General features: G+C 51.7%; 1 protein-coding gene across 3 annotated transcripts in view; it reads left to right on the plus strand.

Annotated features, from left to right (window-relative positions):
• Positions 1–12,978, plus strand: part of MROH2B (maestro heat like repeat family member 2B) — a 56,610-nt gene that overhangs the window by 14,392 nt on the left and 29,240 nt on the right. For all 3 annotated transcript variants that reach the window (XM_077324043.1, XM_077324044.1, XM_077324046.1), the window contains 8 exons: positions 1,967–2,099; positions 2,859–2,905; positions 3,331–3,438; positions 4,227–4,346; positions 6,863–6,988; positions 9,305–9,457; positions 10,691–10,717; positions 11,413–11,535. In XM_077324043.1, coding sequence (XP_077180158.1) covers positions 1,967–2,099; positions 2,859–2,905; positions 3,331–3,438; positions 4,227–4,346; positions 6,863–6,988; positions 9,305–9,457; positions 10,691–10,717; positions 11,413–11,535 — 837 coding nt within the window. The remainder of the gene's footprint in view (positions 1–1,966; positions 2,100–2,858; positions 2,906–3,330; positions 3,439–4,226; positions 4,347–6,862; positions 6,989–9,304; positions 9,458–10,690; positions 10,718–11,412; positions 11,536–12,978) is intronic.

A 12,978-nucleotide genomic window follows, 5' to 3' on the forward strand; every position in this document is an offset into this window, starting at 1 on the left:
AGTTAAGGGCAGCGGCCTCTAATCTGGAGAGCCAGGTTTGATTCCCCACTCTTCCTCCACATGAAGCTTGCTGGGAGAGTCACAGTCTTCTTAGAGCTGTTCTCACAGAGCTGCAAAATGGCAGAGTCAAAGTCTAAATAAATGTGATAAGAGACTTTTTATCTTCTTATATTTAATTAAGCCACTGGACAGATTCTGTCTCTCCTTTGTTACAATTTTGGAGTTGTTCACTGTTTCCGTGCAGCGCCAGGTCATAGAATGACACTCCCTAAGTTACATAACCATCAGAATCAGATGGAAGCAAGATTATCTTTTCATTAACAGAATAGAATTGAGACTGGGTAAAACCTCCGCAAGGGATCTGGCCCTGGGTTGTACGCAAAGTGGGCAGTTAAGTATTTGTTGTTGTTAGGTGCGAAGTCATAAGTCCGACCCATCGCGACTCCATGGACAATGATCCTCCAGGCCTTCCTGTCCTCTACCATTCCCCGGAGTCCTTTTAAGTTTGCACCGACTGCTTCAGTGACTCCATCCAGCCACCTGATTCTCTGTCGTCCCCTTCTTCTTTTGCCCTCGATCACTCCCAGCATTAGGCTCTTCTCCAGGGAGTCCTTCCTTCTCATGAGGTGGCCAAAGTATTTGAGTTTCATCTTCAGGATCTGGCCTTCTAAGGAGCAGGCAGGGCTGATCTCCTCTAGGACTGACCAGTTTGTTCACCTTGCAGTCCAAGGGACTCGCAAGAGTCTTCTCCAGCACCAGAGTTCAAAAGCTTCAATTCTTTGACGCTCGGCCTTCCTTATGGTCCAACTTTCGCAGCCATACATTGCAACTGGGAAGACCATAGCCTTGACTAGACGCACTTTTGTGGGCAGGGTGATGTCTCTGCTTTTTAGGATGCTGTCTAGATTTGCCATAGCTTTCCTCCCCAGGAGCAAGCGTCTTTTAATCTCTTTGCTGCAGTCCCCATCTGCAGTTAAGTATGTAATGCAGGAAATCCTCCAAGGTTTGCACTGCCATTAATTCTTTGGCACGAGGTTTATAATGGCCAGCCAGAACGGCCGCTGGCATCGTTTCAACATGCAAAGACGTAAGGGCTGCTCTGAGACTGCAATTAGATACCTTGATTAAATTAAATCGATGGTGGTTATTTTTAAATCATAATTACTATAGACTTTTGCCCCAAACCCAGAATCTTTCCTCCCTCTCTGTTGACACCAACGGGCCTAGGTCATTTCTGGTTGTCACAGATGCCTTGTGTTATTTCTGGATGCTTGCCGGAAAAGGAGAAGGAGAAGAAAAGTTGGTTTTATATGCCGCTTTTGTCTACCCGAAGGAGGCTCAAAGCGGCTTCCAGTTGCCTTCCCCTTCCTCTCCCCACAACAGACACCCTGTGAGGGAAGTGAGGCTGAGAGAGCCCTGATATTCCTGCTCGGTCAGAACAGTTTTATCAGTGCCGTGGCGAGCCCAAGGTCACCCAGCTGGCTGCATGTGGGGGAGTGCAGAATCGAACCAGGCATACCAGATTAGAAATCCGCACTCCTAACCACTACGCCAAACTGGCTCTCAGATTGGTGGCACCAAAGCTCGCAAGGACCTCACTTAGCTGAAGCCCATTTTGCCATATGTATGAAGTGTTTTTGGCAGTTCTAGGAATAAATGCCTAAGAATAGCTTCTTGCAGATAGACAATGAGTAACTCTTTATAAAGAGAAGAGTTGGTTTTAATAACCCAGTTTTCGTTACCCAAAGTTCAGCCAGCTGGCATGGTGAGGAGCGGGGAATCAAACCCAGCTCTCCAGATTAGGGGCCGTCATGCTTAGCCACAACACCAAGAAGGTCCTCCCCATCTACTCCTGTCTAGGTCAGACCCACTGCCTCCCGCAAGACCTTCTTGGTCCTCCTCCTGTCCCAATAACATGGCTCCTGATTCCAGGGACGTTCCCTTCTGCTTCCTCTCCTGCCTACAGGTCCTCGCCTCCAACCCCAACCAGACGGGAAAGTGGGCTTTGCAGCTCTTGCATGCCATGTGCTGCAACATCCACGCTGCTGTCAATAAGCTTTGGGGAACGCAGATTCCTTTTCTTTGGGAATCCATCCGAGGTAAGACCATCCCTCCAAAGGCTGCGCTCAGAGGCAGGAAACGCCTGGAACGAATCTGCCGATTGCCATAAATGCACAAGTGATGAAGTTGTCTCCCTCAGCACCTTTCTTTCATTGGAAGGATTTAAATATGCAAAGAGGGGTGCAGCCCCACTGCTTAAAGAATGAAATAGTTTCACTAAGAAAAGAAACTAACTAATCTGGTGAGCTGGGTTTGATTCCCCGCTCCTCCACATGCAGCTGGCTGGGTTGAACTTGGGCCAGTCACAGTTCTCTCAGAGCTTTGCTCACAGAGCAGTTCTATCGGAGAGCGCTCAGACCTATATCTCATATGGCGCCTGTTGTGGGGAGAAGAAGGGAAGGCGATTGAAATCCACTTTGAGACTCCTTCGGGCAGTGAGAAGTGGGGTTTCAAAACAATTCCTTCTTCTGCATGGATAAACCGGTCCTGGGAGAGGCATTTAAAGGGCACTGAAAACAGCTGATGCGTCCACTGTTTGATAGACTCTCCCCCCATGCCATCTCATGTGCTGCCTAAGAAAGCTGGGGTGGCATTCAAACTTCCCAAAGCATGGCCAAATTGCCCGATTGTGATTCGGCCATAACTGATTCGGCCCGTGTAAAAATGGGCGATTCGGCTCGGATAGGTCTGTAAAATACCTGAATTGGCAATGATTCGGGTACTTTTTGGTTTATACAAACCGAATTGCCCACCCCGAATCCCAGCAGGGGTACGACTGTTTGTCCTGTTCCCTGCAGGAAACACAGAGGCCGGGAATCAGGAATGGGAACACAAACTGCTGCAGGTAAGAAATAACATCCCCCCCCCCCGGAACAGCCTGGAGTGCCTAGTGGCAGGACAATCTGGAAGCAAGAAGGCTGGACAGATCCTTCTTCTGGATGTTGTAGGCTAATCCTGGATAGAGCAGGGTGAAGGGACTAGATGGCCTGCATGGCCCCTTCCAATTCTATGGTTCTATGATTCTCCCTTATGGAGAAAGAGAATAGGACTGTACAGCAACGGAAGAAGGGGGCTCTGGTGATGTCTAGTGATGTCAGCAGCCATCTGGACTTCTGGGAAAGGCCGCAGAACCCTTGGGGAGCTCTCTTGTAACCGCAGGGTTCCCTGGGACCCTGGTTGGGAATCCCTGAATTAGGGAAATGTAGCATCTGCCAACAGTAGAAAGGGGCAAACTCCGCCATTTTGTCCCAGTTCTTCCTTTGCTCCCAGTTCCTGCGAAGATCCCTGGAGACCATTGCTGACAGCCACTGGATTCGGAACCTGACCCGCGAATTCGAAAGCCAGATGTCCAGCTACGCTGATCAATCTGCAGAAAGGGTCTGTTTTGCTGCCCATACTGTATAGTGCTATATCCCTGTCTCTGCTTTTCCTCACAAGATCCCACACAACATCCCTGAGAAGTAGGTGAAGACAAGAGAGACAGACGGAAGGAGAAGGAGACCGAGACCAAGACGGAACGACAGAGACAGGAGACAGGAGACAGAGACACACATATACAGAGAGAGAGACAGAGACAGAGAGAGACAGAGACAGAGACAAAGACAGAGAGAGAGACAGAGAGAGAGACAGAGAGAGAGACAGAGACAGAGACAGAGACAGAGACAGAGACAAAGAGAGAGAGAGAGAGAGACAGAGAGAGAGAATGCCCTGTGGTTACAAGCCTGGCGGAAGAGCTCCAGCAGGGACCAGATATGTTGCAGGAGGTCATTCTATAAGGCAGAGGCCCGGACAGAACATGCCCGGGCCCTGGTTGAGACCAGAGGCATCTCCTTAGGATCAGAGACCACCAACTGGTTGGTATTAGCAGAGTGGAGTACTTTTGAAAGTTTATAGTTAGAAAGGCATTCTCTAAAGTATGCAGGACCCAGACCTTGGCTGTCCTGATGGGTTAGTATCAGGATTTTAAACTTGACCTGGAATTGAACTGGAAGTCAGTGTAGTTGCTGGAGCAAAGGTTGAATGTGGACCTTCCAAGGTGCTCCTGTGAGGGAAGGCCCACAGAGACCAAGTTGCAGAAGTCCAGGCTAGAAGTAGCCGCTAAACGGATGGCCGTGGGTCAAATAAGGCTTAGCCAAACCTGACAACTCATCTCCTTTCTCTTTCAGAGTTTCCTGTACAAGGCTCTGGGCACTTCACTGACAAGTTGTGAGGATTTGCCCTTTGTTAAGAATGAGATCCTGCACATCATAGGAAGTGCCAACTATATGGAAGCGTCTGAGAAAGAGGTGGGCGGCTTGGACCGAACTCATTCTACATGCGCCAAATCATTTCTGTAGTTTAACACAAAATGTTTGTTTTCTTCTGCCCCAAAGGAACTCACTGGCCCCTGGGTGAGACAGGAGGCTGGACTGGATGGACCCCTGGTCTGACCCAGCAGGGCTCTCCTGATGTCCTTAGGAAGGCCCCGGCCTCTCTGCCCTGTTGCTGGCCCTCCAGAGGAACTGGCTGGCCCCTGTGTGAGACAGGAGGCTGGACTGGATGGACCCCTGGTCTGACCCAGCAGGGCTCTCCTGATGTCCTTAGGAAGGCCTCGGCCTCTCTGCCCTGTTGCTGGCCCTCCGGAGGAACCGGTTGGTCCCTGTGTGAGACAGGAGGCTGGACTGGATGGACCCCTGGTCTGACCCAGCAGGGCTCTTCCGATGTCCTAAGGAAGGCCTCAGCCTCTCTGCCCTGTTGCTGGCCCTCCAGAGGAACTGGCTGGCCCCTGAGTGAGACAGGAGGCTGGATTGGATGGACCCTGGTCTGACCCAGCAGGGCTCTCCTGATGTCCTTAGGAAGGCCTCGGCCTCTCTGCCCTGTTGCTGGCCCTCCAGAGGAACTGGCTGGCCCCTGTGTGAGACAGGAGGCTGGACTGGAGGGACCCCTGGTCTGACCCAGCAGGGCTCTCCTGATGTCCTTAGGAAGGCCTCGGCCTCCCTGCCCTGTTGCTGGCCCTGCAGAGGAACTGGCTGGCCCCTGAGTGAGACAGGAGGCTGGACTGGAGGGACCCCTGGTCTGACCCAGCAGGGCTCTCCTGATGTCCTTAGGAAGGCCTCGGCCTCTCTGCCCTGTTGCTGGCCCTCCAGAGGAACTGGCTGGCCCCTGAGTGAGACAGGAGGCTGGACTGGATGGACCCCTGGTCTGACCCAGCAGGGCTCTCCTGATGTCCTTAGGAAGGCCTCGGCCTCTCTGCCCTGTTGCTGGCCCTCCAGAGGAACTGGCTGGCCCCTGTGTGAGACAGGAGGGTGGACTGAATGGACCCCTGGTCTGACCCAGCAGGCCTCTCCTGATGTCCTTAGGAAGGCCTCGGCCTCTCTGCCCTGTTGCTGGCCCTCCAGAGGAACTGGCTGGCCCCTGGGTGAGACAGGAGGCTGGACTGGATGGACCCTGGTCTGACCCAGCAGGGCTCTCCTGATGTCCTTAGGAAGGCCTCGGCCTCTCTGCCCTGTTGCTGGCCCTCCAGAGGAACTGGCTGGCCCCTGAGTGAGACAGGAGGCTGGACTGGATGGACCCTGGTCTGACCCAGCAGGGCTCTCCTGATGTCCTTAGAAAGGCCTCGGCCTCTCTGCCCTGTTGCTGGCCCTCCAGAGGAACTGGCTGGCCCCTGAGTGAGACAGGAGGCTGGACTGGATGGACCCCTGGTCTGACCCAGCAGGGCTCTCCTGATGTCCTTAGGAAGGCCTCGGCCTCTCTGCCCTGTTGCTGGACCTCCAGAGGAACTGGCTGGCCCCTGTGTGAGACAGGAGGGTGGACTGAATGGACACCTGATCTGACCCAGCAGGCCTCTCCTGATGTCCTTAGGAAGGCCTCGGCCTCTCTGCCCTGTTGCTGGCCCTCCAGAGGAACTGGCTGGCCCCTGTGTGAGACAGGAGGGTGGACTGAATGGACCCCTGGTCTGACCCAGCAGGCCTCTCCTGATGTCCTTAGGAAGGCCTCGGCCTCTCTGCCCTGTTGCTGGCCCTCCAGAGGAACTGGCAGGCCCCTGTGTGAGACAGGAGGCTGGACTGGAGGGACCCTGGTCTGACCCAGCAGGGCTCTCCTGGTGTCCTTAGGAAGGCCTCGGCCTCTCTGCCCTGTTGCTGGCCCTCCAGAGGAACTGGCTGGCCCCTGGGTTAGACAGGAGGCTGGACTGGAGGGACCCCTGGTCTGACCCAGCAGGGCTCTCCTGATGTCCTTAGGAAGGCCTCGGCCTCTCTGCCCTGTGGTTGGCCCTCCAGAGGAACTGGCAGGCCCCTGTGTGAGGCAGGAGGCTGGACTGGAGGGACCCCTGGTCTGACCCAGCAGGGCTCTCCTGGTGTCCTTAGGAAGGCCTCGGCCTCTCTGCCCTGTTGCTGGCCCTCCAGAGGAACTGGCTGGCCCCTGTGTGAGACAGGAGGCTGGACTGGAGGGACCCCTGGGCTGACCCAGCAGGGCTCTCCTGATGTCCTTAGGAAGGCCTCGGCCTCTCTCCCCTGTTGCTGGCCCTCCAGAGGAACTGGCTGGCCCCTGTGTGAGACAGGAGGCTGGACTGGAGGGACCCCTGGGCTGACCCAGCAGGGCTCTCCTGATGTCCTTAGGAAGGCCTCGGCCTCTCTGCCCTGTTGCTGGCCCTCCAGAATCCATCTTCCTGATTGACTACAGACTATAATTCTCTGAGACCTCTGTCATTGTCAGGCCAATCACCACTCTAGAGCACTGACACATGGAAATCCGGCTGGTTTCTTTCTGTGGGTTTTCTGTGCGCCAAGGAGAACCGGCAAACCCAAAAAGTTTTTCTTTCCAGAAAGTGATCCTTGTCCTTTCCTACTCTGCCATGGGCCATTTTGACCTCACGTTGGCCGCCCTGCACAAGTTTGGAGAGGGGCTGGAGAAGAAAACCAAGCTGTCTGAAGTCATCAGCCACTATAAGGTAAAGGGGTGGAACTTTCTTCACATGGGCGCCTCTGCTCTGTCCAGCGTGAGATGCTACGGGGGGCATCTGTGGCTCTCCTTTCCCTATATAATCATCTAGCCCAGGGGTAGTCAACCTGTGGTCCTCCAGATGTTCATGGACTACAATTCCCATGAGCCCCTGCCAGCATTCGCTGGAAGGGGCTCATGGGAATTGTAGTCCACAGACATCATGAGGGCCGCAGTTTGACTACCCCTCCTTTGAGTACCCCTGCGTCTGTTTTCTCCAGATGAACTAATCTGTCCTAGGGTTCTCCCTCCCTCTAGCCCAGGGGTAGTCAAACTGAGGCCCTCCAGATGTCCATGGACTACAATTCCCAGGAGCCCTTGCCAGCATTCACTGGCGAATGCTGGCAAGGGCTCCTGGGAATTGTAGTCCATGGACATCTGGAGGGCCGCAGTTTGACTACTCCTGCTCTAGCCCACTGGTTCTCAACCTTCTTAATGCCACAACCCATTAATCCAGTTCCTCATGTTGTGGAGACCCCCAGCCATAAAATTAGCCAAGAGTTTTTTCACAGAAATTAAACCAAAACTGACCAATGGCGTAAAGATCCCATGTTCATGAATGTATATAAATTGGTTCTCTTCCGGGATTTCTCAGTTCAGTTCTGCCTCTTGTCCCACCATTCCTATCTCGCTCTTTTCCACTGCTCCAGACGGACGAACGCTCCATCTTGATCTACCCCGTAAGGCTGTTGTGTGGATGGCGCCCCCCCGGCCAAGCTAATTGCCCTGCCGCAACCCCTGTGAAAGGGACGTTCGACCCCCAAAGGGGTCCCAGCCCCCCAGGCTGAGAACCACTGGTCTTGACCATCTTGTAAGGGGTGTGAAGCTCTGTAAACACGTTTGCGTTTGACTGGGCCAACATCACCCAATTTCACAATTGAGGGGCGATTTGAACTAGGGCTGGGAAATACTTTGGGGGTGGAGCGAGGAGTGGGCGGGATTTGGGGAGGGGCGGGACCTCAGAGGAGCATAATGCTATGGAGTCCGCCCCCCAAGCCAGTAATTTCCCCCAGGGGAACTGGACTCTTTAGTCTGGATATGAGCTGTAATTGTGAGATCTCCTGGTCCTGCCTGGAGGCTGGCATCCCGAAGGTGATGGGGGATTTCAGGAGAGGGAGCTCTGCAGGGTACAATGCCCAAAGTCCACCCTCCAAAACATCTTCAAGAGGCCTGTTCCTTGTAGTCTGATGATGAGCTGCAATTCTGGGGATCTCCAGGTCCCACCTGGAGGCTGGCATCCCTGTTTGCTCATCTTATCCCAGGGATCCAGACCTGCTGAGCTGTGTTTTGCTTGGCTCCCTTCCCCTCACCCATCAAAACGTGGCAATTCCGTCGTATGAATCTCTGACAACTGAACTGAACACTTCATACATCTGGCAAAACGGGCTTCAGAGCAGGAAAAGTTATACCCCAATAAATTTGCCGGGCGCCTGCAAACCTATTATTTTAAGGGCGCTTCCAAGAGCCTCTCACATCTATCAGGAGAAGCCAGGCTGAGATGAGCCCATCCACTAAGCAACACGTTTCAAAAATAATCTATGTGCCATCGGGCTTGCACCAAGATTTGTGCACATAGGTAACCTAGAGGGGGACGGGATGCATATAAATTGCACGATCTGAAGGCAGGGGGCAGCTGCTTGGGCCCCATCCCAGAATGAATGCTAGAGAAGTTCCTTCTCACATTTGAATGGGGGAGGAGTTAGTCTCTTATAATGCCTTGACCCCCACTGCTGTAGAGGAATTACACATTGCAATGTCAATATTAGGAGACCCCTAAATATTTGGATATTATGCGACCAATTTGGGATTGAGCTACATAACCAAGACATTATAAGAGACTAATGCCTAGTCTGCATACAATAGATAATGCACTTTCAATGTGCTTTCGCGGCTGGATTTTTCCTGTGCAGAACAGGAAAATCTACTTCTAAAGTGCATTGAAAGTGCATTATCTCATGTGTGCAGACTAGGCCTAAGTTATTTCCAACAATCATAAAAACACAATTGAGTTATTACTATATTGAGAATATCACTGATGAAGATATCGAAAGCAGACTATACCCGGGAATCCGTTTCGAAATTCAAACACTGTGAAATTGTTTTGAACGTTAAATCACTTTGCGATTGCTAACTTGAGCCTTTTTTCTCCTACTAAGTTCAGGAAATCAGCATTTCGGTCAGAAAGAAGAAGAATCCACTGTTCTACCGAGGAACCGCTCTCTCTGTCTAACCGTTCTAACCTCCCTCCTCTCTTTCTCTGGCTCAGGATTACTACCAGGGACGGAGGGGCCACATCCACCAAACGCTGATGCTCACGTACGGTAAAGTCGCACTTTGTGCTCCAAAGGAGCTCCTCTTCTCCCGGGTGGAAACGGACATTGTGAAGAGAGTTCTGCAGCATTACTACAACAGTGGGCAGGTGAGAAACTTTTAACTGCCAGGTATGTGTGGTGGGGAGTGTTGACCATTTAGTTACTAACCTCCAGAATACAGAGATCACTTCCCCTGGAGAAAAATATATGATATCACAGGCCCACTCAGCTCAGTCTCCGGACAACCTCTCTGTCTCTGTCTCTCTGTCTCTGTCTCTTTCTCTGTTGACTTAGAGCAGGGGTAGTCAAACTGCGGCCCTCCAGATGTCCATGGACTACAATTCCCAGGAGCCCCTGCCAGCGAATGCTGGCAGGGGCTCCTGAGAATTGTAGTCCATGGACATCTGGAGGGCCGCAGTTTGGCTACCCCTGATTTAGAGCCTGCCTCTCCCATTGTTGGCTCCTGAGAGCCAGTTTGGTGTCGTGGTTAGGAGTGCGGACTTCTAATCTGGCATGCCGGGTTCGATTCTGCGCTACCCCACATGCAACCAGCTGGGTGACCTTGGGCTAGTCACAGCACTGATAAAACTGTTCTGACCGAGCAGTGATATCAGGGCTCTCTCAGCCTCACCCACCTCACAGGGTGTTGTGGGGAGAGGAATGGGAAGGTGACTGTAAGCCGCTTTGAGCCTCCTTTGGGTAGGGAAAAGCAGCATATAAGAACCAACTCTTCTTCTTCTTCTTCTTCTTCTTCTTCTTCTTCTTCTTCTTCTTCTTCTTCTTCTTCTTCTTCTTCTTCTTCTTCTTCTTCTTCTGGTAGGAAATTCCAAACCCCACAATAAAACACCATAAAGCCATTAAAAACCTATATATACGTGAAGGCAGCAGAATAAAATACCCAATCCTCAACAGAGGTTGTATAATTGCCTCAGGGAGCAGGTGACCATATTGGCTTGGGGAGAGGCCCAGATCGTAACTGTCCTGCCTCAACCAAAAACCTGGCGGAAGACCTCCATCTTGCAGGCCCTGCAGAACTGCAAAAGCTCCATCAGGGCCGTCAGCTCTCCTGGGAGCTCATTCCACCAGGTCAGGGCCAGGACTGAAAAGGCCCTGGCCTGGGTCGAGGCCAGACGAACCTCCCTTGGGTTAGGGATCTCCAGTAAATTCACACCTGCAGAGCGAAGTGCCCTGCTTGTGGAGTCCATGACAGGCAGGATCCAAAATTCTATTTAAAGAAATTCAGAGGTGGGGGGTAGGGGTGGAAATGGGTTGCATTACAATTTCATACTTTGCAAGCCCGTTTCCAAAACGATAACTGAAGGATGCATTTCCTTTTGCAGGTGCTGGGTGTTAGCATTGTGAACAAGGTAAGTGGGGAAAGGGTCGTGAATATTTTTGGCATGCTTGTACCCCGGCTGGCATCTGCATACCCTGAGCTTTGGCATCTGCCAGTCCATAGGGCTTCAGAGGGGGCACTGCCACTGACCCACCTACTTCCTCCTCTTCCAGCTGCCTCTATACCCATTCCCCGACTGCTTCCTTCAAGGAGGGGCGTATCTAGGGGGTGGCAACCAGGGCAAGGTCACCCAGCTGGCTGCATGCAGAGGAGCTGGGAATCATATCCAGCTCACCAGATTAGCAAATTATATTATAAATTGTATTTTTATTGCTCTTTTTATTTCTTTTTTTTTAAATCCTTCATTTCAAAGAGAAACAATATCTAAGAGAAACAACCTTGTGTAGAAATGAGAGAGAGAGAGAGAGAGAGAGAGAGAGATCTAGCTAACTGTCTAACTTCTGTTGTCTTCATTCATTCTGTCTGTTCTGGAGGCAAGCAGGAAGGAAGCGTGCTCAAAGGAGCTAAACAGGAGATCAATTGAAAAATCTCAGGAAGTTCCTGATCTTACTATGCTAAATACACGCCTCCTCTGATGCCCCCTGCAGGACGTTCTTCTTATGCCCTTGGAATCATGCAGATCTTGCATATCCCAACGAAATACAGGATTGATGCCACATGAGGTTTCCCTTCTGCCGGTAAAATGGGTTTTTTTTGGAAACGCAGGACATCAACCTGAAGCTGGCCTTCATCCAGAGCATGACGGACATCGGGCACGCCCTCCATGAGACCCAGGATTCCCAGGGCTTCCAGCTGACCTGCAAGAAGGAGCTACTTAGTGTTATGCTGGTGAGTCGGGCCCTGATGCACATTTGTGGAAAAGAAGAAAAAGAGCTTTTTAAAATATACTCTGCATTTCACTACCTGAAGGAGTCCTAAAGCTGCTTACAAACCACTTTCCCCTCCCCCCCCCCACAACAAGCACCCTGTGAGGTGGGGTGGGAGGCTGAGAGTTCTGACAGAACTGTTCTGAGAGCAGATTAAGAGAACTGTGACTGGCCCAAGGTCACCCAGCTGGCTGCATGTGAATGAGGCGGGGGGAATCAAACCTGGCTTGCCAGATTAGAAGTCATCGCTCCTAACCAGAACACCAAGCTGTTTTAATTACCTGAAGGAGTCCTAAAGTGGCTTCCACACATTTCACTTCTTCTTCCCACCGCCAGGACTCTGTGGGGCAGATGGAGCTGACAGCTCTAAGAGAACCGGTCGGTGAGAACAGCTCTGAGAGAACTGTGCCTGACCCAAGGTCAGCCAGCTGACTGTATATGGAGGAGTGGGCGAATCCAGCCTGTTTCTGCAGATAAGAATCCGCTGCTCTTTAACCAGTGCACCACGCTTGCTCTCAAGAATAGCTCGTTTTTTTATACCCTGCTTTACATTACCCACAGGAGTGGCTGACAAACCCCTTCCCTTAGAGCTCTTAGAGAACTGCTCTGCAAGAACAGCTCTAAGAGAACTATGGCCCAAGGTTACCCAGATGGTTGCTTATGTAGAAGTTGAAAATCAAACCCTGTTCCCCAGACTATTGTCTGCCACTCTTGAACCAATATACCATGCTGGCTGTCAAAGAACATGAGGGGTTTGAATGTATACCCTGCTTTTCATTACCTGAAGGAGTCCCAAAGTGGCTTACAAACCCCTTCCCCTTCCTCTCCCCACAACTGACACCCTGCGAGATAGGTGAGGTTGAGAGAATTCCAAGAGAACTACTCTGCAAGAACAGCTCTAAGAGCACTGTGACTGGCCCACAGTCACCCAGCTGGCTGCTTCTGGAAGAAGACCAATGAATCAAACCCGGATCTCCAGATGAGAGGCCGCCGTTCTTTAAGTGCTACGCCACACTGGCTCTCATGATTTTCCTGAGCATTTTAAACACATCAAAATTCACATCCTAAAACTATGAAGTATGTCCATCTGCGGGTAGGGTTCCCAACTGCAGGCAGGACCTGGAGATCTCCAGGCTCCACCTGGACTCCAGCCACCCTCTCTATGACTCTTTCATTCCTTTGGTTCTCTTCCCAATCATAGGCTGCAGAGGAGAGGACACGCAGTAATGGGTTTAAACTTCAAGTATAACGATATAGGCTAGATATCAGGAAAAAAAATTCACAGTCAGAGTAGTTCAGCAGTGGAATAGGCTGCCTAAGGAGGTGGTGAGCCCCCCCTCACTGGCAGTCTTCAAGCAAAGGTTGGATACACACTTTTCTTGGATGCTTTAGGATGCTTTGGGCT

Source organism: Paroedura picta, chromosome 2 (assembly GCF_049243985.1).
Source record: "Paroedura picta isolate Pp20150507F chromosome 2, Ppicta_v3.0, whole genome shotgun sequence".
NCBI lineage: Eukaryota > Metazoa > Chordata > Lepidosauria > Squamata > Gekkonidae > Paroedura > Paroedura picta.